At 33.9% G+C, this 26,609-nt stretch overlaps 1 protein-coding gene across 1 annotated transcript in view; it reads left to right on the plus strand.

Moving 5' to 3' along the window:
• LOC118200694 (WD repeat-containing protein 17-like) overlaps window positions 1-26,609 on the plus strand; it is a 326,195-nt gene that overhangs the window by 199,878 nt on the left and 99,708 nt on the right. Inside the window, exons 16-17 of the mRNA XM_085808418.1 lie at window positions 6,358-6,513; window positions 20,373-20,437. Of these exons, the coding sequence (XP_085664544.1) occupies window positions 6,358-6,513; window positions 20,373-20,437 (221 nt within the window). The remainder of the gene's footprint in view (window positions 1-6,357; window positions 6,514-20,372; window positions 20,438-26,609) is intronic.

The raw sequence follows: 26,609 nt of genomic DNA on the forward strand, positions 1-26,609 counted from the left end.
ACTATAGGGACTGTAAACAAACTCATCTTGAATAAAAACAGTATACAGTCAAATACCGAAAATCTGCTGACCTGAAATCTGCAAAGCCTCTCAGAATATAAACATTCAGTTTATAGGTTCTGGAAACCGCAACATTGAGTACGAAAGAAAAAAATACTTACTGAATAATGATATCATAATTACCAAATAATAATGAGTCAAAACGGAAATACCAAATTATTGATATAAAAAAATATAATAAAATAAGATAAAATAAATAAGATAAGTTTTTTTCCCTCTAATCTGCATCGAGGTAAAAAAGCAGATGATTCACTCAACACTTTGTTCAAGTTAACGATTCATGTTGTTGTGTTTTCTGAGCTTTGTTATTTCATTTCATGAGATTGTTAAGTGCTGCCTTTTTTATCCGGATATTTTGTGGATAAATTAAGAATATTTTTAATTTCAGCCCTTTTTAATACAATGACAGATAAGAAACGCACTCTTGATTTTACTGCTTGCAACGTTGAAAAACGTAAACACGTTGCATTGATGGTAACACAAAAAGTGCAAATTCTGCAAATGTTGGATGCAGGTGCTATGCCTTGATTTATAGCAGAATGGTATTAAATTGCGACAGAAAAATAAAGAAAAGCTGTTGAAATTTTACAGCAACAGTGATTCTAACACCAGAATCCGAAACCGGAAATCTTTGCATGAGGCGAAATTGGCAAACCTCGATGTTGTGTACATATAATGAATAATATAATCAATTTATATATGTAATAATAATTTAATGCATATAATAAATTATTGCAATAATGTATATAATAATTTAATTAAATGTATCTAATACACCTTATTCATTTTGCACTTTTAGTCTGAATATTATGCTTTATCTTTTCTGTCCTGAAATCTGGAAAATCCTAAAATCTGCACAACCTCTGGTCCCAAGCTTTGCGGATTTCTGGAATTCTACTGTATATGTTTATCACATTTAATTTTATATCAGTGCAACAGATAATGTCTAAAATATTGTCTGTTAGTTTGTCAATAAAGTTTCATTAGAATTTGGATTTTGTTCTTTTTTATTTATTTCAATTTTATTAGAATTTTTGTGGCTGTTTCTAAAAGCATATGAAATTAGAAATTTAGAAATTAATTCTTTATTTGCTACTAGAAAAAGAATACTCTTCCAGAAAAGTTAAAACGAATGTACTGTTACGAAGTGTACTAGCACGGTGAGATAGCTGAATAGCTTGAATTGGATTTTCTTGAGGCTTTTCACATTCACAAAGATTTAGCAGGTTTAGTTAATGATTTGAAGTCCAATCCAGTCCTTCCTAATGCCTTTAAAATTCTACCATCTTAATTCAGGCATTACCTCCTCGCGTTTGGTACTACCAGAGGGTATAAAAATTCGTTCAGTGGTTGCTTTCCATTATTTGAAGTTCAGATTTTGAGCGTAAGGTGCATTTGCCCCTCCCTCCCTATTTTAACTTCGCTAATTTTTCATGCTCGATCAGATAGCCTGGCTCAGTAAAAGTAGACGGCCAGTGCAACTCTGATTAAAAATCTAGTTATAACTACGTGCAGTGCTGATAAGGACCACGTGTTTCTGTGACTCCTTCTCCTTTATTTTCTTCTTTCTAGGTATTTCTTCCTCCTCATGAGGAGGGACCTTTAGCTGCCCTCGAAATCGATTGAGTGTTTCATTATACCTACGCTAAATACAAGGTTGTTTTTACGATTTTGATTGTCACATTAGCGTGTTTCTCTTCTAGTCTAATACCGACTAATTAGTCAATCGAAATTTTTTCGTTTTCAATAACCTCTGTCACTTTCTTCGAATTATAATGACGAGGCATTTGATTTAAATCATATCAAAGACAGAGTACATCGAAATGAAATACTACATTTAGTAAGCAACTATAAGCCAAATAAAATAAAAACATGTGCCCTGAAGATAAGGATAGTGCTGACAGATCAACTTCCAATTCATTGCCTGCATTAAAGATAAACAAAGTTTAGATAAACAAACATTAAAGTTAAGATAAACAAAGTATATGCCTTTATCCATTTTTTGCAGCAATTCCACTTTTTGTTTAATGGACTCCGAAACATACTGTCGCTTTGTAGATCCATTACATATTAGTAAATATAAATCGGAAATTCTATTTGACATAATCGAAAGGTCAAGCTTACTTTTATAAAATTGCTCTAACAGTCTGCAAAAAATAATAAGCCGGATCCAATTTGAAGATTAAGGAACAACGCAATCTGCAACATTAACTGAAATAGATAATTAGATAATTTTAGCTTAGCTTATACCCTCCGTTATACTTTAAACGCGCATTCGTAAACGTATTTTGCGCACGCGCACACTCAAATTCGCAGCCGTTAAGGTCTTAAGGTTAAGGTCGCAGCCGTTAAGCTACAAACTTTCTGCGCATGCATCAATGCGACGCATGCGCAGAAAGTTTGTAGCTTTGAGGTCCGGATTATGGGTGTCCAAATTAACGACTTTTGACTGTATTTTTACTTTTATGGACTAAAATTATAGCTGGCAAAATATCACTTTTATATCCATGTATATATATTGGTAGCTATTTGTCTCTCTCTCTCCATATATATATATTCAGAGTTTTTTTTTAAACTGACACTACTCAGAATCATCTGTAGCTCGAACTATCAGCTGGAATGCTGCCAAATTTGGTAGGGAGATTAATGACAGACAGCAAGAAAAGAAAAATGTTGCTGATAGGGTTCTCCTTATCAGCAACATTTACAACACTGTTCTACTTTACACAAATGAAAATTCTCATGAAACACAGATAAAATTTGAAAATGAAAATGCCCTGTTATGTAAATGGCAGCAGCATTAGTAATTTAGTCTATGAAGATAAGGGGGGGACATTGAAGGATATTACAAATATTAGCTGGGTTGAATATTCATCATCTCACTTTACCTCAGCATGCGTTACTCATAATGTTGTTTTACTTCATCAATCAAATGCATCCATTACTCTTCCTGAGTTTAAAAGTCACAACAACTTACATAAAGGCCCTCTTGCAATTAATTCATTGAAAGGCATGATTTGGAAATTTGAAGAAACAGGATCCTTAGCAGTTCAGTTTGATAGAGGAGGGAAACCAGTGTCAGAACAGACAGTTACTGATGTCATTGTAATCGATGGCACACATGGAACCATGGCTGGTAGTAGCAATGCAGGGCGAATAGCAGAGCAGTTGGATGTGATCTTTCAATGGGATGGCAAATCTCATGGAAGTTTTTCACTTCTTCTCATACAAGATAAATCGTGTGCAGTTAAAGGGTGGCATTAACTCTCACATTTCTTGCTGACATGGAGGTCAACGGTGGTTGGCCGTGGAGAATTCTGTGGGGAGATGAGGCTCATTTTCACTGAAATGGGGCTGTTAATACTGATAAGTTTCGAATTTAGGCATCCAAACAATCCATACAGTTCAGGAAATTCCATTGCATTCACCAAAATTCAGTTTAGCATGGCTTCACAGCAGATTTCATCAGCAGACCACTTTTTTGAGAACATTACTCTAGCAGGACCACACACTTGTGCCATTACTACATAAACATCTCAAGATATGCTGACTAGTTTTGTCATTCCACGACTTCAGCAAAGTAGTTGCTATATCAAGCAATTTTTATGCGGGATGGAGCACCACCATGCATTGGTTTATCGGTATACTGGCTGTTCTGCCATCACTTTGAAGAAGAAAGGGTTATAAGTAGCTTTCTTCCACTTGCATGGTCGCATCGCTTCCCAGATTGAATCCCATGTGACTTCTTCCTGTGGGATTATGTGAAGTTCAGGATCTATCTTAGAAGGGGTCCTGACCTCGACAACCTTAAATCGTTAAAGAACAACATATCATGAGAGCTGTACTGAGCATTTCTGGTGATTTGTTACATTCGGTCATCGAGAATTTTATGTACAGGATGTAACATGTGGTCCACAAGAAGGTGGTCAGATTGTAAGAGGTCTATTCCCTCACCTAGAAACCACTTTTTCAGAATGAAGTGCTATGGTACACTGAAATATCTTCTCTGTAACACTTTGGGGCAGTCTATTTGCTGCATGAAATTGGTGTTGCTCTGAAACTTCTTAATTATTTATTTGTCTGGTTCTCAGCTGTGTAGACTAGAACAGTGCCACATTTTCTTCTATGGACAACTTTTAGAACTAACGTTAATGTCGTCATTGGGCCTTCTACCAAATTTGGTGACATTCCAGCTGTCAAGCTACAGATGGTACCGTCAGTTTAAAAACAAACTCCTTGTGTTTGAACCTAAAAAATTAAGTAAAAGTAATCTGCTCAAACAAATCATCTTGAACTAATTTCTACCATTCAGTTTCCCAATCATGTGACCACAGCAGAATCTATTCAGGTGTGTTTGTGGAGTAAGTGGTTCATATCATCTTAGATATTAAGCATAAGTTTTGTAGTATGGATATAACAAAGTATAGTGCTGTTGGCTATGGATTGAGGCAAAGAACTGTACTTTCTTCAGGACAGTGTTAAGATTCATCTGGTTTGCATTAGATCCATGCAATATTAATGTAGGCAATTTATAGCTGTATAGTAGTTAATTTTATCGCTTATTTAGGTAGCACACTGGCTCTTATATATTTTTAATACTATCACTGCTTCAGGATATGCAAAGAGGTATCTTAAAGTTATCTTTTTTTGTACATGACAATGTGGTGATCTTCCCTTGCATGTATTAGTTGTGTATGACCCCATTGTCATTGGATATGATCTGCATGTTCTTCATGCCACTGACATATGCACTGTCAAATTGTGCTAATAACATGTCCCATTCCTGTGGCTATACAATATGCCCAAGAAAGTCCTTACTCATCCCTTTATTTTTGCAATCATAGACATATACTTCTAGTTAAAAAAAAATTTAATGATTTAAAATTAATGGTTTGGTATTCTTAAATTTAAAGAAATAAATTTTTAAAAAATGCGAAATCTGAACTTTTTGTGTAGTCCCCCATTCCTTGTACTTTGAAAAATTTTTTACTGCATATAGAGCATAAAACACAAAATGCTTGATGACAAAAATCGACTAAGATATTTAATTTTATAATCTGCGATTTTTGACATAATTTTTAAATTGATATTAAGGGTCAGTTATAAATAAATTAGAATAATTTGAGGTTGATTTTTTATCCCTTAAATGCCAATCAGTAATATTCTTTTCTGATTACATTGTGATGTGTAACATTCTTTTAACTTATAGCTTTTTTTACTCGTGTTGTGCCAAAAAAGTTTTTGCACAAATAATTTATAAGTTTTCAAATGCTGAAATATGGACTTAATATTCTCATGTGGTTTTATTACTTTAGAATCATAAACTAATTATCACAAAAAAGTATTAAAGTAGAAACATTTGTAATTCATGAAAATATGCTACAAGTGACAATACTGAAGCTTGCTATTGATTCCTAGAATACAAATTCTGTAAGATTCTGTGAATAAATTCTCTTTTCTTTTAAAGAAAATTAAGTTCATCAATACTTTTCACGATAATTTGCATAGAAATACCTGCCACTTATTTTATTAACATAAGAAACCTTTTTTTAAACTGATATTTTATTTTTAGTTCTGTGTAGACATTTGCATTTTGCCCTGATTATGATTCATAGTCTTAAAGAAATAAATTTCTTAATTTATAACCAAATAAATTTCCTAAATATATGTATAGAGAACAGAGGAAGGGAAAAATTAATTTAATGATTTTTACTGTATTATTTTTTAAATTTAAAAATGATGGAACACTCACATTTACATCATTTAAAACATTTTTGTAACTAGTAGTATATATCTGCAACCAAAGGTTGTAAAAATAAAAACTGGGTAAGGACTTGTGAGCATGGTTTATAATGATGTGGCTGACTAACCTGAGAAAAGTCATTAATAAACTCTTTTTCATGTGTTGTCAGCTGATGAAATATGCTGTGATGACACTGTTGAGGCATCAAAGTGTTTAAAAATTACACCAGTGTTGGTATCTAGTGATAAGAGTACAAGATACTTCACCAGCTACAACAATTCAAAACAAGTAAGGTCTTCGAGCTTAACCTAAAGGTGATAACATAAATTGCAAAATGTCATTATAAATAAAAAAAATTTTTTTTGAAGTAAATTAGTTGGAGCTTTGACAGCTAAAATTTTAGTCATAGTACTGAATATTTAGCTAAATGAGGTAACACTGTATTTTGTTCCATTTGTTTAACCATCATACAACTCTCTTTTTGTATGCATGTGTTTATATGCATATATAAATAAATATATACATCTATTTAACTTATTGTTTTATTTTCTCAGGCAAAAGCATTGGAAACTGAACTTGCAAATGTGTCATTCTTTGGCTCTGGGGTAAATACATGTGGCAAAAGTGAGAATATCCATAATGCTGCTGATTATCATCTCCTAACTGGGAATTTAAGGAAATATTGTGAACTGAAGATTCTTCTAGGAGAGGTATTGTTTTATTTTAAGAATATCTGCACATGTTTGATCCTTGAAGAATGCAGGTTGCAGTGGGTGTCTTGGGCATTGCAGTGTATGGCTTCGTTTATATGCTGATATTTTATCAACAAATGTTTTGAGAAAGTGTGTTAAGATTTATGGTAATTATAAAAACTGAAAAAACCATGTAGCGTTAGAATGTCAAAAAAGTCAGCATGTCGTAAATAGCTTATTGATGTCAAAGACAGAGCAGTGGACTGCATATTGACTGTCAAGAACCCTGTGGAAATACATCTCAAGTATTTCTTGATTTTAAGGAATGTAGTAAAGTCATGTGGCCTAAATTCTGGACAATGTAGAGAGTAGTACAGCATTTCCCAATCTCATCTTGCAAGCAGGTTGCTGATACCACTACTCACACAGCAACAAGTGTTTTCATAGAGGATAGTGGATGAAGTGGTTAGAAAATGATGCTGGTTTTTTCTTGCTAAATTAACGCAGGTTGCATTGTAAAAAATATTCATATTATGCAGCATTTACATGTTATCCTTTGGGTACTTCTTGAATATAGGATGACAAGTGATAGAAGGATCGCAGCATAACAAATGTACACAACAATAATTGGGACTTAAAAACACGAGTTTCTTGTACTGAAAAAGACTGTAAAGGTCCATTTACCCTAACAAAATCATGAGTCTAAACAAAGCAAAGCCCAACTTCTACAGTGAGTGAATTAACCTGAACCTTTTATTCTAGCAACAAAAGTTACTATCACTAGCTAATTAGATTACCTTCAGTTGTGGATGTATTATGCATTCTGTTTGGCACAATCAAGTTTTAAACAAGTATTTGCTATACATTTATATTTTTTAAAAGGGAAAAAAAGGACTTACACATTTTGATATAAAATTAAGTATCTTTATCTTTATTCCATAAAATTAATAAAAGTCCTAGGCAATGTCATCCAAACTTTTAAGACTAAAATATTTCCTCAGCACAATGGAACTAATTTCATTAAAAATACAAATATTACACACAATTTATTTTCATGTATATATATATATATATATGCATATTTAACAAAAAAAAAGTAATCCATATATCTTATATTCTGTACATTCTTATAATAGAAATTACAAGGGGTATATTTTAAAAAAAGTTAAAAAATGTTAATGTATAAAGTGTAAAACTATTAACCTCGTTTTTTTCTGTTTTGCACCAAGCTACTGTTACTCATGTTCATTCATACTTGTAATGTATGTTAATCAAATAATTTCTACTACTAATTTCACATTTAATTAAAGTAATATATCAGGTTTTAATGAAAGTTTCCTGCCGCTGCAAATATCATCTGCGCAAACACTTTGCATTGGCGTGTTTAATCATATTTTGTAAAATGATTTTTGCCATTTGAAAGGGAGGCTTGCTTTATAACATTGTTGCAAAATATGTAAAAAAGTATCATTATCATTAAGCATAAGGTGTCTGACATGGAACTACCTCGCTACAAGATTAGGACCATCATTTACTTCCAGTTCTGTTGCAAAAGTCAGCTACAGAATGTCACCAAATCATATGTATAGCTTTAGGTACTAATGTTGTATCATATGACTCTGGGAAGGTTTGGTACCAAAAGTTCAAAAGCAAGGACTATGGCATTTAAGAAGCAGGCTGACCTACTGATGTTGATGAGGCCCACCTGTGAGAACTTGCAGTAGAAGATCAATATGCAATCACTCGTGAGCTTGCTAAGTAGTTAGACGTTAGCGCCATGTCCATTAGTCATGCTATGCATCACGTAACTTGATGTACAAGTTCATTTGCTGGATCCCGCATGACCTGACTCAAGCAGACAAGGGCAGATGTGTTCTGGCCTACACTAATCTACTCAAATATCAATGTAGGGGCAAAATTCTGGACCTAATCATCACTTTTGATGAGAAGTGGATTTACTTCAACAACACAGGCCGAAAGGGGGCTCTGCACCCCGTGAGCCTATTGGTAGTGTTTCAAAGTTCAATTTGACTAACAAAAGGATCATGCTTTGTATCTCCCATGGTATTATCCACAGAGAATAGCTGGGAAAAGGGTACTGTTGACAGCAAGTTGTTAATCCGTGTTGGCCGCTGCTATCAAGGAAAAATGTCAAACTGAGTTCCATCACAAAAGGGTAATGTTTCATCAATGTAATACAAGACCACATGCGTCTGCATTCCCTGGCTGGACTGTGTACCGACTCGAATAGGATCTTTTCCCTCACCCACCATATAGCCCTGACATCGCTTCTTCGGACTTCTACTATTTTCCACACCTGCAGCTACATCTTGCTAGTGTTGTCTTCCATTCTGCACAGGATATATGAAATGAGTAGATCTGATTTTTTACTTGCAACCACCAAGTTTCTGGGCTGATGGCTTTGGAAAACTACCAAAATATTGCTGAAAATCATAGATTTGGGTGGTGATTACTACCCGCACTAAAGATACTGCTTTCATTTTTTCCCCCTAACTTTATTAAGAAAGTTTTTTGGCGGGGAAACATTTGTTACAACCAGATATTTATTTCTTAACATGCAAAAAGTAATGTAGTTATGTAACAACAGAGTTTTAATAGTATGTTTAAAATGTGTGCCAAATCCGGATAATTTGTGAGATTTATGAGCTGAGAACTTATGACTTTTAAGTATATAATATAAATATTTGCCTAAGATGCCAATATATCCATTTTTTTATTTAAGTTTTAATATCAAGCTAAACTTAAATAACCAAACTCTAAACCACATTTATGTTTTTAATTTTATGTATGCTTTGAATATTAGTCTTGCTTTTTTAATTCACAATAGTATTACTTGAATTCGGCATATAAACAAGCTTATCTGCTTTTTATATATATAAATTGTCTATTACTTAAAGTAAACTTAAAAAAAAAAAAAAAAAAAAAAAATTGTTTAATGAAATGCATTTCAAAATTTTAAACATTTTCCATCTGTTTAGTAACAATGCTATGAACTACATGTTCATAGACTACAGTTTAGTATGAGAGCTAATGTTAAACTTTTTAACTAGTAAGTTTTCATTGATTACAAACTGGACATTGATTTCAAAAGTAGACAATTACCTAATGCAAATTAATTTCTTCTGTAAACTTTTGAAAAGCATATATCATATAATCTTTTTATATTCTTCATAATACAAAGCATTTAATATCTGAACAAATTTTAATTATTGGATAAAATTGCGTGTTTATAGGTTAATAGATAAATTAATGCACAGATCTACCATATAACTTTCATGTTTTAAAATCTGTTATCTCACCTATCATGTCAGAGACTTGTTACTTAAAATTAGGCAATTTGTACTTGCTTTTGAACCTTACCACCTGAGTGGTAAGGTCACTGAACACTGGTAGTTTGGTCTAGGGTTTGAAACCTGACAAACAAGCTGGCTGCATGGGCATTTTTCCCCATGTGTAATGTGTATGCAAACCTGTTTCTCTTAGAACGTCCTCCATGAAGGCAACCTTCCCCTTAGGCAGATAGCCTTCGAGTGCTTTACCATAATCACATAAACTAACCCCATATGTGACATGAATACAAACCAGTTTCCCTCGAAATGTCCTCCATAAAAGTAATCTTCTTCTGTGCAAATAGCCCTCATGGCTTTGCCGTATTCAAATAACCTGACCTAACATAGCAGCTATGTAAATAATAGAAGCATAAAACTCTGATAACCAAGCAATTTAATAATTTATTTTGAAATTTGGAAACCTAATACAGTGTAAAACAGAATTGTTGCATGCGTACAGGTTCCCAATGGATTGAATGCACACAGACCCAATGATAACTTAATAAAATTTATTTGTCAAAAAGAAACACTTAACAGTTCTGGAACTTTCCACAAAAGTACTTCTACAGCTCTTCTCAGTGTCACAAAGCCTAATCAATAGTTAACACTTCTAACTTCTGAGAACATTAAACACAATGCAGTGAAAAGCACATCTAAAGAGTGAAGCACGTGCAGAGATCTCTCAATAATCCGAATTCAGCTTTGAAGTAGAAACTGAGAACTGATGCTCTCTCCAATCCTTATATAGTTTTCAACTGGCTGCCAAAATATTTCCAGTATCTTCAATTTCTCAAAATTGCTGGAAGGCATATACAGTTACATATATGGTGGATACAGTTACATATAGGGATTAGACCAGTTACAGAGACCAAAATGTCACCAAAAATTTCGCGATAAGAATTCCTCAGAAAGCCATTGGGAGCTTGGTGCCATCTTGCCTTTGGCACAGTAGTCATTTACCTCAATGTTAACTAGACTTGCCTCTCTAAACTTTTTTTTTTTCCCCAGCGAAGCTTCATTCTCTTGAGGCCTTTCTTGTTACATTATACAAGAGGTACTACAATTTTACATATATAATTTCACTAAAATTATTTACATATCTACAAAATTCATAACAATATAATGCCTCAGTTTTCTGGAGCAACAAGAAACATAACATCATCTTCGTAAATCTAAATTTCTCATATTTTTTTAATACTGCTCTTAACTTAAAAACATGTATTGCTAAATCTTTAGAATTTGTAATTCACTTGTTTATTAGTAATGCAATGATATGTTCTTTTTTTACCATTCATTTAATATTTAAATTGATATGAAGACATGCATTAAAATCAAGGAATCATGCAGATTGGAACATAGTTTTGAAACCTGAAGTCGTTAGCTATTACGTAGGTAAGTTGAAAAATAAGTTTCCCCTGTCGACTGCGGTCAGAGTTATGTATGAAAGTCAAAAAATAGAATGAGACATTAAAGATATGACATTCCTTTATTTTTCCACATAGGTACCAAGTACATTGAGACATTTGTCATATCGCTTGATAAGCTTCAAACAGCCCTCCAGGAAAAAATCAGGGCTTTGCATATGGAAGAAGCGTTGAACGGCTTGTTTCACTTCAGTATTGCTTCCAAAGCGCCTTACCCCGAGATTTTTCTTCAAAGCCGGAAACAGATGGAAGTCGCTTGGTGTGAGATCAGGACTGTATGGCGGATGGTGTAGGCGATCCCAACGAAGAGTTGCAATATGGTTTTGCGTTGCCGTCGCCGAATGTGGTCTGGCATTGTCATCCAACAGCAGAACGCCAGATGTGAGAAGGCCAGGCCGCTTTTTCCGAATTGCCTCTTTCAATTTCGACAGGGTGTCACAGTATGCAAAGCCCTGATTTTTTCCTGGAGGGCTTTTTGAAGCTTATCAAGCGATATGACAAATGTCTCAATGTACTTGGTACCTATGTGGAAAAATAAAGGTATGCCATATCTTTAATGTCTCATTCTATTTTTTGACTTTCATACACAACTCTGACCACAGTGGACAGGGGAAACTTATTTTTCAACTTACCTTCGTACAATAGAGTGGAATTTTTCTATAAAATCATTGAAACACCAGATAATTATAACTAATTGAAGTATAAATTTATTGTAATGGTAAATGAATTTTTGTGCAAAATAATAATTTGGATTTCTAAATAGACTAAAGAAGGAAAGAAATAAAACCTGAATTAATTCATTTAAAAAGGACTAATGAAATTATTTTAAATATGGCTACATATTCATTTAATGAAAGCTAAGATATTTTACAAGGTTTATACTTTATAAAAGAGTTCTTTATACTTTATATAATAAATACGATTTTAAATACTGCTACATTTTCATGTAATTAAATGAAAAATGGTATTTGCATTTTTTAAAGTATCATGTAAAATACAATTTTTTTCTTCATCTAAATTCATATATAACAGTTTCTCATTAACTGTTTTTATTAAATATGATATATGAGGTAAAAGAACATTATCTGCATAATTATACATAGTGCAAATCTTTAATTATAACAAGAAATTTACATCTAACCTATAAACAGCTTTATGTCAATGCTGACATTGATAAGCAAAATTTTCAATAAATGGAAATATATAGTACATCTTTTGACTTTCACAGCTAATTACTAGTAAAAACGCTGTGTTTGCTTTCTTTAATTTCTGATCTATTCTGTTTTTTATGTCATAAAATAGGATGTTGTACCATTTTTATATAGTCAGAAGTTTAATCTTCATCCAGATTTCTAATATTTATTATCAACAAAACACCTAGTGAGACCTTCAGGTCCTTGATTGGTCAAACCATTCATCTCGTACATTCAGAACTGAAATTTTAAATCTCTTGGGTTTACATCAGCTGGGTCCAATAATGCATTGATAAACAACCATTCAGCTTATGTTAGCAGAATCCTCAAGCTCATGTGCATTTCTTGGGCTCAATGTCCTGCTAGTGTAAATAGATCTTTGTGATGATGCACATTGTATTATTTCAGTTGGACTTCTTATAAGCATGCCATTGTTTGATCTAAGGCAGTATTTTTTTTCATAAAAGTTCAGTCTTTTCATGATTTTACCTTTCCATGTAGATCCTGGTAGCTTCATATACTACCAAGCTTCAGATTCTATAAGCTCATGAAGAAGCCAGTTCTCTTAATTTTGTGCATGCGTAGCTATTCTTCAGTATATTAAGGATAGTTATATGGTTGAGACCACATTCATGGTGACTTCATGAGCAATCCAATTTTACTTATCAGGCAGGGCCATCATTTATTCATCCAAAATGTAGGGCCAGTAAGACCTAAGCTCATCATTGACATTCTCACAATCCCTGGCTTCTTGAGGTTGGTTCCTGTTCGCACTATATACACAATGACCTCAGCACAGATAAGCAATGTACAAAGCTGTGATCTAACTGAAGCAGCACATTGACACCTGCTTGAACTCCAGACAGCTGATAGGAACTGAAAAATACTCACATTTTCTTCTGTTTGCATTTCATATGAGATGATTTTTCACTGTAAATTTTGAGCCATGCACCATGCTCTAATTCATATTTAATTTTTATATTATTCATAAGAAAGTTATTTGATATTTTGAACAAAATCATAGCAAAATTTGAAATGCTTTATGAACAGTGTTTTTATTTCTGAATGTTAATTAATGCTTTATAATTTTTTAAGTTTCATTTATATTTTTATACTTTTAATAAGTATGTAATAAGTATAAAAATATAAATGTAAGATTTAATGAAAGTTAAACTCAAGGTTAAAGAGGAAATGTAATTAATTAATTTGTGTGTATTTTGCTTAAAGATAATTACTTAGTTATTAATTAATATTTAAGAACTCTGTATTATATTTTCAAATGTACTATTGCATTTTTTGCTGTGCTGAATTTTAAAGCAAGTGGCTGATATATGTTATTCACAATTATCTTCTCATAACATAAATGTAGTACCAGCAATAATGAAAAAAAAAAAATAATTGTCCATTTTGATGAAGCCAGTTTGGCATTAGTCTCCAAGCACAGTCCCCCCCTCCATTGTATTATCCCATAAAATGGTATATTACAGTCAGGAAATGAATTGCTTTTGCAGCTTATCTGCATTTATCTTAAAATATAACAATTATAACACACAATCCCTTAAATGCTGTGTATAGTTAACAGAGCCTTTATTTTCTGGATAAATATTTTATATGTGATAATTTTGTAACATTACTAAGTGTTGGTGTATTCATTTAATTTATTTTATTTACATAAGAATATATAAAAAGAATTTATATACAATTCTAGCATTAGCTGTACTAGGTTTTCTGAATTGTTATTAACCTTTTCGCGACAGCGCACCTTTGTTTAAGATGCTCGTGCGGGACGGAAGGGAATCGAAATCAGTCACCGTACTGGACGGAGGTTTTGCATCGCTAAGCCTAATTTTATAAAAAAAAAAATTAGAAAAAAAAAAGTTTCCCCTCTAGCCTCGTAATTTTTTGTAGCATTTTAGATTATTAAACTTCTCAAAACAATTAAAGGATATTGTAAGTTTTATATAAAATAACGATATAAGCGAAATTTTTTTTCCCAAAATGGAAGAAGAGAATCACAAATGCAAATTTTTCTGATTTTCAAACTGTGGAGTATGCTAATTTTGAGTTCGACGTTAAAAACGTCGCTTCAGCGGCAGCGAATGAAATTTGACTTTCAACTGAATAAAAGACAATGAAGACAAGGATGATCGGCATTCAGTGACTGCTTTGTTTCGATGAGTACGATGTCTCAGCGAAGTCATTTAACCGATTCAGAAGCTTGGAGAGTTGTTGGTAGGTTAGAAGGGGGCCAAACTCAAGCCAAAGTAGAGCAAGCCATTGGAGTGTCACAAAGTGTGATTTCCAGGATCTGGAACCGTTTCTTGGAAACTGGAAGTGCAGGCCGAAGACCAGGGCAAAGTCGTACGACTAAGATCGTTATTTAGTGTTAACGGCTCGGAGACACCGAAATATGAATGATACTCTTCTCGAACAACACCTTCGCTCGGCTACTGGAACCACGGTTTCAACTAAGACTGTCCGAAACCGGCTCCATGGTGTAGGTCTGTGTGCTCGCCGACTGATGGTATGTGTTAGACTAACATCAAGGCATCGTCGCGACCGAAGGGAGTGGGCAACACAGCATGTGAACTGGAGGAGAAATGAATGGAGCAATGTTCTTTTTTTCTGACGAGTCCCATTTTTCTGTTCATCCTGATAATAGGCGTATTTTCATCTGGAGGGACCGTGGCAGTAGGAATAATCCTGCGTTCATGTACGAAAGTGTAAGATTTGGCGGTGGGGGAGTGTTGGTGTATGGTGGCATCTCCATTGACGGGCGCACAGACCTCTACATCATTTGAGATGCACCTCTGACTGGTCGCCGATATAGAGATGAGATCCTCAGACCTATTGTAGTCCCTTACGCTGCAGCAATCGGAGATGACTTCATTTTAATGGACGATAACTGCAGGCCACATCGTGCTAGCCTGGTGGAGGATTTCCTTTTCGAGAACGGAATCGTAGGAATGGAATGGCCAACGTGTTCTCCAGACATGAATCCAATAGAGCACGTTTGGGACGTTCTAGGAAGACAAGTTGCTGGCCGCCAACCACCCCCACAAACTCTCCAAGAACTGGAAAGAGCTCTTTTGCAAGAGTGGGACAGAATACCCCAACTCGTGATTAATAGCCTCAAAGGTGTTCAACGTTGCTGGCCGTCCGTGGAAACCCTACCCCCTACTGAAAATGATTTCCTTTGAAGAAAAGACCTTTTCTTATTCTTTTTTTTCTCATATGCACAAATTGTGTTTTTTTTTTTTTTTTTTCTTTTGCACAAATGCGCAATAAAATGCATTTTTTTCTGCAAAACATGTGTAATTTATTCTCATATAACCTACTACATCTGTCGACCATGTATCAATCAGCTAAAAAGTTTCCCAGGCCAAGATCCACCTAAAATCGCAATATCCTTTAATTGTTTTGAGCAGTGTACTTGAGCTCTTGTATATGTTAAAATTAGCACTTAATAACGTTTTTTCCCTTTATTTTACATGAAAATATACTTAAAAATTTCCTTATCTTGTAAAATAATTTTCGGAAGCGCTGTTCAAATTATTCCAAAGTTTTAATTGATAAAATTCACCAATACACTCTAAAATTAATAAAACAACACAATAAAGACTATTTACAGTAAGAAGTAACAAAATTTAAAATGAAGACTGAGTGTGGTAAATCTCAAAGCACGGATAAGTATCACTTTTTAACTCTTAGAAAAAGTATCACTTTTTAAATCTTTATAAAAAGAATCATCACTCTCATCTACGTTAGTAAATGGTTCATTAACGATACGAGGGTTCTTCCTCTGATAAATAGCGCCTTCGCGCCATAATAGACTAGAGGTGAGACTTCCCGAAATAAAAAGAGAAAAAACGGGAATATATCTGAAGTCAATGCAAAACTGACTGGGCTGTCTAGTAACCCTAAAGACCGTATATAGTAGAGGAAAAAATAGAATTAAAAAAGGAATTGGATATAAATCAGACACGCGAATATTTATATTAGCACGCAGCGATTTAAAGAGCCCACCTCTGTTTACGTTTTCACTTCCCCCCCCCCGTCCTCGCAACAGTTTATGAGTAAAATACCACAGTCAGACAGAATATATCAAACTCAAAGCCAGGAACCTAAAACTGTGTTCATTTCAAAAGTAATGGACATAGAATGCCATCTAGTGGCCTTGAGAAAAATGTTCCAGCTTAAAATGCGTATACGCATCACCCGTCCTCTGAATGCAGTCTCTATTGATTCGTGGATGGGATGCCCGGCTGTAAGAGACGTTCTTAGGGAATGCATATATAGGACGCCCGTCCTGAAAGGATTAAAATAAGAAAGAAAAATTATAAATTAATAATAAAAACAGATAACTGTCAGGGAACTGTATTAAATTTTTATTTGTACATAGAATACTTTTAATGTTTTTCTATTCTTTTATATTTCTGCTACAAGTATATCATATTTTCAAAAAAATTTATTTCTTTGAAAATTTTAGTTTAGATCAAAAAATTAAATTTTTTCGAGACATCTTTTTAAATTTTTCAGGATTATGTTTTTCCCCCTATTGTATAATTTTTTAAAATTCTTTCTCTGCAATGCATTTATTTCAAATGAATAATCTTTATTTTCCATTTCTCTTTCCACATATTATATAACAATATTTTCACTTCTCAGCAGCAATTTCACATTTATTCTCAGCCTCTGCAAAGACTATCTACATCATTTTAAGAAACTCTGGCTTAGATATTTGGTCATGTTGTTTACTGAAACTCAGTTTGCTTATGATAATTATGGATTCTTTTTTTTTTTTTATGATTATTCATTTCTCTGTGTTTACTGGCTTTGCTGTGTGTGAACTTGAGATTTTTAACTCAGAAATATTGGTTCCCTTATGGCAGAAAATGTTTTTTCCCCCTTGACAAGTCTGTTCTTCCTGTGTGTTTTATGTCCCCAAGCTCAGTTAGACCCCAGTGTGGATGCCCCTTTAGTGCAGAATGTGCTGCGTGTGCCTCTGGATGTTCCCATACTAGTCATTTGTGATACAACTGGTATTTCTGTTTTAAACCAAAAATGTAAAACTTATTTTCCTATCAAATAGCTTATCTGCACTTTAACATTAAAGTGCTATCTGACTGTGCAACACCTGTATGGATATGCAGCTTTTCTTAGAAAGCAGCTCTTTAAAATCAGGCTGAAAGCAAATTTCCAATCTTAGCATTTTATCAAAATGTTGCTCTAGCACAGCAGTACTCAACTTTTTTTCTTTCGCATAACTCTAATGAGACAGACTGTAATTATAAAGAGTACCCTAACCTTCCCATTAAGAACTAATGACCCCTTTATTCTCTTTCAGTATTCTTACAGTTTTATCTTACAGTTTTTAAATACCCTAAAATTAATAACTGCCATAAATAAGGTTAGAAATCTATAGGTTGTCTTTCAGAGGATATTAATTTTGAGACCACTTTAAAAGAATTTTAATTGATAGGATCTGAAACTCAAATGTCCTTCTCATTTCATTTGGACAAGTAATGCTTAAATGCCCCTTGGAGACCTTCTAAGTGGATTCTTATGCTCTGTTTGGCTTTGTTTGTAAATTGAAGCTAATTTTTCTGACAAGAATTTGTAAAGCGTCTTGAAAATTTTGGTGTATTTTTTTTTCAATGCATGATTTCCAGAAATCTGACTTTTACACCATATTGACATAGAATCAGTTTTGTTAGACATTTGAAAACAGGTGTGGAACTTTTCAATAATCCTAAGCTTAGTTTAGTTACTTCTGAAAAATATAGGATAGCTATGCAAGCCCAAAGCCTTTCATGCTTCACAGGTTGAGAACCACTGCTGTAGCAGGATGTTCTGGAATAAACCCACAAAGAAGTTGAAGGATAACTGAAATCCTCTTTCACTCGTATGAATGATAACTGTTATATTTAACTTGCTTCTTTAGCAGTAGAAAGACAATCACCATTACACTATGAGAAGGTCTGATTTTGTGTGTGTTTCAGGATAGCACTTTTGCTATTTCCTTCTAGCAATGCTGTCATCACTATTAAATTTCTAACCCTGTATGTCAATATTAATCTATTTAATAATCTATAGTCCTAAAATAAACCTAAATCTGTTTTAAAAACTTTTCATTTTTGGTATTTTAGTAACATGTATATCATCTAAAATTTCAAGCTGTTTGACACTAAAATATGAACTTGAAGGTGAGATTTTTAGATCCTAACTGTAGCTATTTGCTTTCAAAAGTGCTTAGCATCAGAACTTGATTTTAAAAAATGCAGCTTCTTGTGATCCATATGTCTGTGGTTGACCCTGAAAATAAAATAACATAATAACTGAGTATATCTATAAAACTAAATTGCTTGACATGAATAAAAATGTGTGAACCAGACAGTATTTATAGTGCATATGTAATAATGTAAATATCATCTTAATAAATGTAAGCTTATGAAAATACAGACTAAAATACAAAATTATACCAACTTAATTAATATATGCTGTTTAAATATCAGTCTTCGTGACAGATCTAAAATCCTGCACTGCTCAGAGGGTTGGGATCTTGAAGAAGTTAGTGTACATGCTGGTGATTTTGATACAATCTCCAGTTTTCGATATTTCTTGATAAAAATGTTCATTTTGCTCAATTCTTATTGTTCTGAGAATGGCAAGGGTAAAATATAGATGAGCCTGTGAAAAGTGAAGTTTTAAAGGTTGTTACATTCTGTGGCTTCATTTCAATTCAAAAGATCATTATTTTTTGGTGGCTTTTTTAAACATTTCCTAGGAAATGTTTATAAACATTCTTGAAATACTACTTGTAATAGGATTTTGACTGCTGCATGAATGGACTCTTTCTATCATTAACACCAAAAAGCTACCAGCTCATTGATAAAAAAAACTTTTACTTGGCAATCTTTATCACTCATAGATGCTATTCTATTCAGAAATATATATATATACATATGTGTGTGTGTGTGTGTAAGAAAAATAAAGAATATGTAAAAGATTAAATTAGCAGTGAGAATTAATTGTCTTCTGTATTCTAAAAATAGTAACTTCTATTTGCACTGCGTCTTTCGAGAAAATTCTATGTCATATTACTCTTACATAATTCTGATGATGTAAATGGAACTAAAACTCAAGCAGCCAATAATAGTTTTACAGCAATATTAACTATCCAGTCAAAATGCATTGAGAACCAGAACTTAACTCAATCGGAATTAAGATTTCACCCTGAACATAACGCACTTGCTTTCACCGCTTTGGCTTAGCAGGACTGCTGTCTGTCTGCTCCTTCTTTATTACTGCAAATCTATCAAAAATGTAAGCTTTTTGGAATAGGAACAATAAATGTGCCAATTTGTTTGTGGCCACAACATGTTTACTGAAATAAAAGTTAAATTAAATGTACCTTGCCTGCCAAATTTCTTCTTCCTTGTAAATCGGCATTTCAGCATTCTCTGGCATCAAAATTCTAGCTGTTCATTGCGGATACAGCCACCTGCGTTTTACTATAGAATCTATTATATATATATACATATAAGACCAATATTTACATTTCACAGCTGGTGGATACTATTGAGTGAAATGACATTTAAATGCAAAGTGTGTAAATGTATCTATACATACTGAAACAAGTGCATAGTATGTGCATGCAGGGCTTAGCTCTTATTGCATGTATACTTTAAAATATACTAAAACATTATCCAAAGATGAACTGTGTAGTAAATAGAATAGAAAAAGGAAAATTTTCAGAATCTAACTTCTGAAAGTGTGTTTTATCTGTTTTTATCCATCTATAGCTAATCTTTAATTATAGAATCCATGGGTCTTTCACATTTTTTGTTTTTGATCGATTTATAAAAAATTAATGCATTATCTTTGACAGTACAATTATTTTCTTTTAGTGGCTTGAAGCTATATCTGTTGCACCTGGAGTTTCTTTAAATTATTGGAGCGAGCTCTGTAATAGGTTTGTTCTTGAAAAGCATCTTATTTCATTTTATATTTACATAAGTATGATGACTATAACAAATAATCTGACAAAGTTTCTGGATAATAAAAATCAAATTTTATCGTTTCTTCCTTTCAATATTTTGGAACTTTTTTAAATTAGGAAATGTTTTACACTATGTTCAATGTAATGCTTTTAGAGGGGAGAAAAATTGAGTATTGTTGGATGATATTAGAACTATATATTTGCAGGACGATTCACTTATCAGGCATGCTAATTAAATATAAAATTTATTTACAAAGAAATGCTGCCTATTATGTAATAATTGAAATTGCTTACGTTTTAATTATTATTCCTTCGTCCAAACAATTGTTATGGCATATAAATCTCATAAGCCAGGAATATATTTCATAACTCATATTTCCCTGTGCATTTTGTGCTTCATCAAGAGCAACTATTTGTATATTACATGATTATATTATGATGTTTTGTGATTTAATTCTTTTTGTATAGATATCAAACCCCCCTTCCCAAGGATGAAGCCTTTGTAACAATGAGTATAACATGTTTTAGCTTTTCAAATATCTCAAAGGCATAGCAAAATTTTATCTAGACTTTTTTCATTTAAAGCCTTTGAGTTTGAGTTGTGTAAACCTGAGACCTACGTTTCATTTCTGCAAGGCTTATAATAAACTCTGTTTTAACTTACAAATAGCACAATATGATCATTAGGTCTTGCATTAATTTCATACACTATTGTAATTCTGTTTTACTTACTGTCAGCAAGACTGTGTCAGCTTGATATAATGCTCTCAACTATTTATTCTGATTAAATATTTATGCTTACCTATCAATGAATCTTGTACATAGCTTTTCAGACTTAGGTCATCTCTTAAAATACACTCATGTCCATAAATTAAGGATAATTCGGAGTCACGCGGAAATCAAACTCTAAAATAAATATATCACCTGTAAAATCACTACACACATCTTCAAGATTCATATGCAAATTTCAGGAAGTAACCAGATGACATCGATGGTACCTCACAATGATGAGAGTGTAAGAGTGATATATGAGGAATACAGGCAAAGAAGTAAAATTGTTTGCAGGCGCTTTATAAGCGTTTCAGTACAATAACCGAATAGTTATGACACAAAGGACGCATTTGGATGATTTTTTACGTGGTAGAATTACCGGCTGTCTGGAATGTGGGTGTACCCAACTGAAAGTATCAGATGAACTAGAAATTGCCCAGAGTGTCATCTCCAGGCTTTGGCAACGATTCCAAGATGACGGTAATGTGAGTAGACGTTACAGCACAGGTCCCCCAGAGTTACAACGCCGAATGAGGACCGGTATTTGGCAGTTACTGCCAAAAGAAACAGGCGGAGCACAGCCTCAGACCGCTCTCGTCAGCTCTCTTCAGCCACTGGTACAACAATTTCAAGGCAGACCGTGTACAGATGCTTAGGGCAGATTGGTCTATATGCTCGTAGACCTGTCAGATGCGTTCCACTTACTGCAACTCACTGTCGCCTGCGGTTAGCCTGGAGTAGAGAGCATGTATTGTGGACACCACAACAGTGGGCTTGTGTGATGTTTTCTGACGAGTCCAGGTTTAGCTTGCAGTCTGATTCTCGCCGGACTTTCATATGGAGAGCTCCAGGTACCCGTTACCACCAAGAAAACATCATTGAACGACACCGTTACGGTGGTGCAGGAGTGCTCGTTTGGGGTGGAATTATTCTGGGTTCCAGAACTGACCTGCGGTGCAGGAGTGCTCGTTTGGGGTGGAATTATTCTGGGTTCCAGAACTGACCTGCATGTTCAAATTGGAACCACGACAAGCCATATCTATCGGGACGTCATTCTGGAACAACATGTACGTTTGTTTCAGGGCGCCATTTTGTGTTTACGGATGACAACACCCGTCCTCACTGTGCAAACATCGTAAGCGAATGCCTTCAGTCGGAGGATATCACCCGTATGGACTGACCAGCATTCTCACCTGACTTGAATCCAGTAGAGCACATGTGGGACATGCTTGGCCGACGAGTTGCAGCTCGTCAACCTCCTCCTACATGTCTACCGGAACTTCGGAGAGCATTGCTTTTTGAGTGGTGTAATATCCCCCAAGATCAGATCGATAATTTGATACTCAGCATGCTTAGGTGTTGTACGGACTGTATTGCATCGTGTGGGAGACCAATGTATTAACAATCATACCAACCATGTAATATTGTTTTTTTGTAAATAGGTTTTTCTTGTAATTTGCTCCAGGGAGAAAAAATCGCTAATTTTTTTTAATAATATCAAACATATAGCATCTTTTTTTGCTCTTTACCTTTTGTTTAATAAATAAGCTTTACAAATAAGTCAAATTTGTTTTGCTTCTAACTCTTCCCTTGCCTGATTTTGCATTATCCTTAATTTATGGACATGAGTGTAGTTAAATGTTTAATTAAAGCTGATACAAATTATTATCTTACATTGATTTAGTTGAGTTACTTTACTGATGCTTATAAGCAATATTATGTTTAAAGTAAAATACAAATATTTTTTTATTTTATGTGTAATAAAATGATAATAAAACAGTAATGTATCTAAATATATTATATATGTCTGCGTTTCAGAGAAATCCTTATGTTCCACATGTGTAATGTTTAAATGCTAAAAACATCTATGCATGGTAAAATGAAAGCAGTAAAGCATCTATGAAAATTTTATTACTCTATGTTTATATTATTCTTCTATAATTCTTCGAAGAAATTTGCAGAATTTTAATTTAACGTGGATCATGTTATAAGGTATTTTCTCCCTCCTTTCTGCATGCCTTCATGCTGTAACTGGAAGCACACTTGAGGCATATTCGAGAGGTTTAGGCTTCGAGTCTTGGCGAGGGCATTGCACATTTTTTATGCCTTCTGCTTCAAAAAACCCTAATGACTCTACAATTCATTTTCAGTGCTTCAATGCATTTTAAACTTTTGTATTAAGAAATAAAATCAGTTGGGAATTCTTGGTGAGTAGAATTTTTAATTGAAAATTTTACCTGAATTAGATATCGTGTAACAGTTACAATGTGACACTAGTTTATTTTAGACACTAGTGGGTTACATTGGTTAATTATGCTCTCTAAAAATTCCCCAAACCAATGCCAATACATTGTATATATTTTATACTTTATAGGTAATCAGACTTTATGTATCACAGTATGATCATTATATATGCAGTTGCATATATTGCCTGTGCAGCAAGTGCATGAGTTTGTTGACATTCAAAATATCAGCATAACCTATTCCAAATTCAAATCTGCAATAAAATGTTTAATGTGGGCATGTATGTTCGGGTATGCACACATGTATGTAAATTTATATATGCAAGGTGATTTAAATGTATCTGGGATCACCAGTGGCCAAGTGATTAAGAGAGCTGAATACTGTCATTCTACTCAGATTCAAGTCTGCTCTGCATGGGTTTTTTTCCTGGTTTTCCTTATATGTAGCATGAATATGAGTCAGTTTCCCTTAAAAAGACCTCCACAAAGGCATCCTTCCCCTTTGGCAAATAGCCCTCATGTGCTCTGTTGTATTCCAATAACTTAACCTAAGCACCAGCGCCCGAGGGGTAAAACTGCTGAAGACTGGTAGTTTAACCCAGGTTCAAATCCTGTCGAATGAGCTGGCTGCATGAGAGTTTTTGTATTTTTTCCATGTGTAATGTGAATACAAGCCAATTAGCCTTAAAAAGTCCGCCATGAAGGCTTTCGTTTTTTAGGTAAGTAACCCTTATGTGCTTGGCTGCTTGGCTATAATACAGTCCAAAAATCCAATCTAAAATGTCTGGTAAAAATGTAAAGTAGAGGAGATTCAAATAAGCAGATCTTTTATGGAATGTGCATGCAGAAATAGCTTATGTCAGTTCTGGCACATAAGGATAGTATGAAAAGTAGGTAAATTAGAAGGACGGCTAAAGTTTAAAAAAAAAAAAAAAAAAATTTAATGATTCATCTTTTTACAGTAGGCACTCAAAAGCACAACCACCACCAGTAACAAAATCAAGTTTTATGCAGGCTATACTCTGCAATATTTGGCAGTTCAGAAGCTGTTTACTTGGGAATCCTTCTTTGTATATATATCATTTAAGCAGCTGCACTGTTTCTATCTCCATCTCTATAGATAAAATGCATGTAGTCAAGCACCACATTCACGTAGCAGTGCATAGCACTCTATGGTGAATCTCACTTTATTGCATGGTGAATGATGATTTACTCTAGTAGACCACTTTTACCTCCCAATCTCAAATGCACCATTTAGCGCTTCAATTCGCCACTTCCATATACACATTCCATGAAGGATAGTTTTAAAGCATGAAGGAGCTATCTACCTAATTGGAGGGATGCCTTCATGGAAACCTTACTTAAGGAAACTGACTTGTAACCATGTTATACAAGAGAAAAATCACATACACACATTACTGTGGTGCACCAAACCACTCTGGTGTACCAAACGACAAAGCTGGATGCAAGAGTGGCATAAGTCCTGTATCCAGCTTTGTCATTAAGGTCGATTTTTCAGATGAGTTCCGGTTTTGCTTGCAGTATTTTGATGGCCATGTAGGAGTTTGGAGGCTCCCAGGAGATTGCACGTCACCTGCTTGCATTCAGTATCGCCGTAGGGGCCCTGCAGCTGGTATAATGGTTTGAGCAGCCATTGGTTGCATGACACATGCATCTCTAGTTCGGATCACTGGTAATTTGAATGCAGATCAATAGATTTCTGACATCTTACGTCCAGTGGTTTTGCCCCATCTTTGAGGCCTGTCAAACACTATCTTCCAACAAAATAATGCAAGACCACATGTTGCATGTCGTGTTCTTACCTTCATACAGAAGGTATTTGATTGCTGCACTGGCCTGCACGGTCTTCAGATCTGTCACCCATTGAAAACATCTGGTAATGGGTTGCTGAGAGACTGGCCACCATCCCTCTCGAATTAATACGGTTGATGAAGTGTGGCATAAACTTGAAGCAGCATAGAATTAGTTGTCCCTTTCTGTCATCCAAGCCCAGTTTGACTCCATGTCTAACTAGGCAAGGACCGTGTTAGATGCCAAGCATGGCAGCTGTTTCTACTAATTTTGCACCCCTGTAAAGCCCCGAACTGCTTACAAATTGAACCATTTTATCTTCATGTCATACTGTTTACATACAATAAATATCATTTTTGTATTTGCTTTCCGTCATGGTGTTCAATTTTAATGGCCAGCAGTGTAGTTTTAGCAGTTGCTGATTTGTCTTAATATTGATAAAAATTTACTCTGATAGAGACCTGACAAAATTAGTAAATCAATCTTTATGTTTCACTCTTAATTCACAAATACTTTTCTATCTCAAGAGGAAAATAAGAACATTCAGCTCAAATAATTTATCAGGGTTCATACGGTCCTTAAGAGTCCTTAAAAGTCCTTAAGTTTTTGGAATCAATTTTTGGTCCTTAAAAGTCCTTAATTTCGGCCAAAATCGGCAGAAGGTCCTTAATTTTAATCATGTGAAATTTCTGTCCGTTTTTATGACTGCCATATTTTTTAGTGTGAATTAGCATTTTGGAGGTATATTTTTGGCGATTCATTGATAAATATGGTTATCTTTTGAATGGGTTATAATTTGTTCCTATTTCTAATGTAAATGTGGGATACTCTAGTTTTTGAGCAAGAAGTGAAATATAAGCATTTAGGAATTATTTCACTTTTTCTAATGAAGAGATCTTAAACAACTTTTCTCTTTTGGAGATGTGAATTCTTTTATTGAACGGCTCTAAATTTGGCAATTTATCAACATTTTGGTGATTTTTAAGATCAATTTCTATAGTAAATTTTTAATTCCAAGACCTGGGAATTTTTCTCTGATTTTTTTTAAAACATTTGTAACATTCATAAATTTCATTAAAATAATGGTAATGTATTGAAATTATATTTAAAAATTAACATTAAAATTTAACATTTTTATTTTTTGTTGTCATATTATAAAGTTCTATTTTGACCACTTATTATATCTGAAAACTTATCACTTATATCATTTATTATATCTGATCACTTATATTTTGAATCTGAAAACTAAACAAGGTATAATGCTATAAAGCACAATTTACGAAACATTTCTTAGCAAAAGCAAAATAGCTATGTAATTA

The sequence above is a fragment of the Stegodyphus dumicola genome, chromosome X1 (assembly GCF_044657685.1).
Source record: "Stegodyphus dumicola isolate Sdum_Otavi_A_Nest chromosome X1, ASM4465768v1".
Taxonomy (NCBI): Eukaryota; Metazoa; Arthropoda; class Arachnida; order Araneae; family Eresidae; genus Stegodyphus; species Stegodyphus dumicola.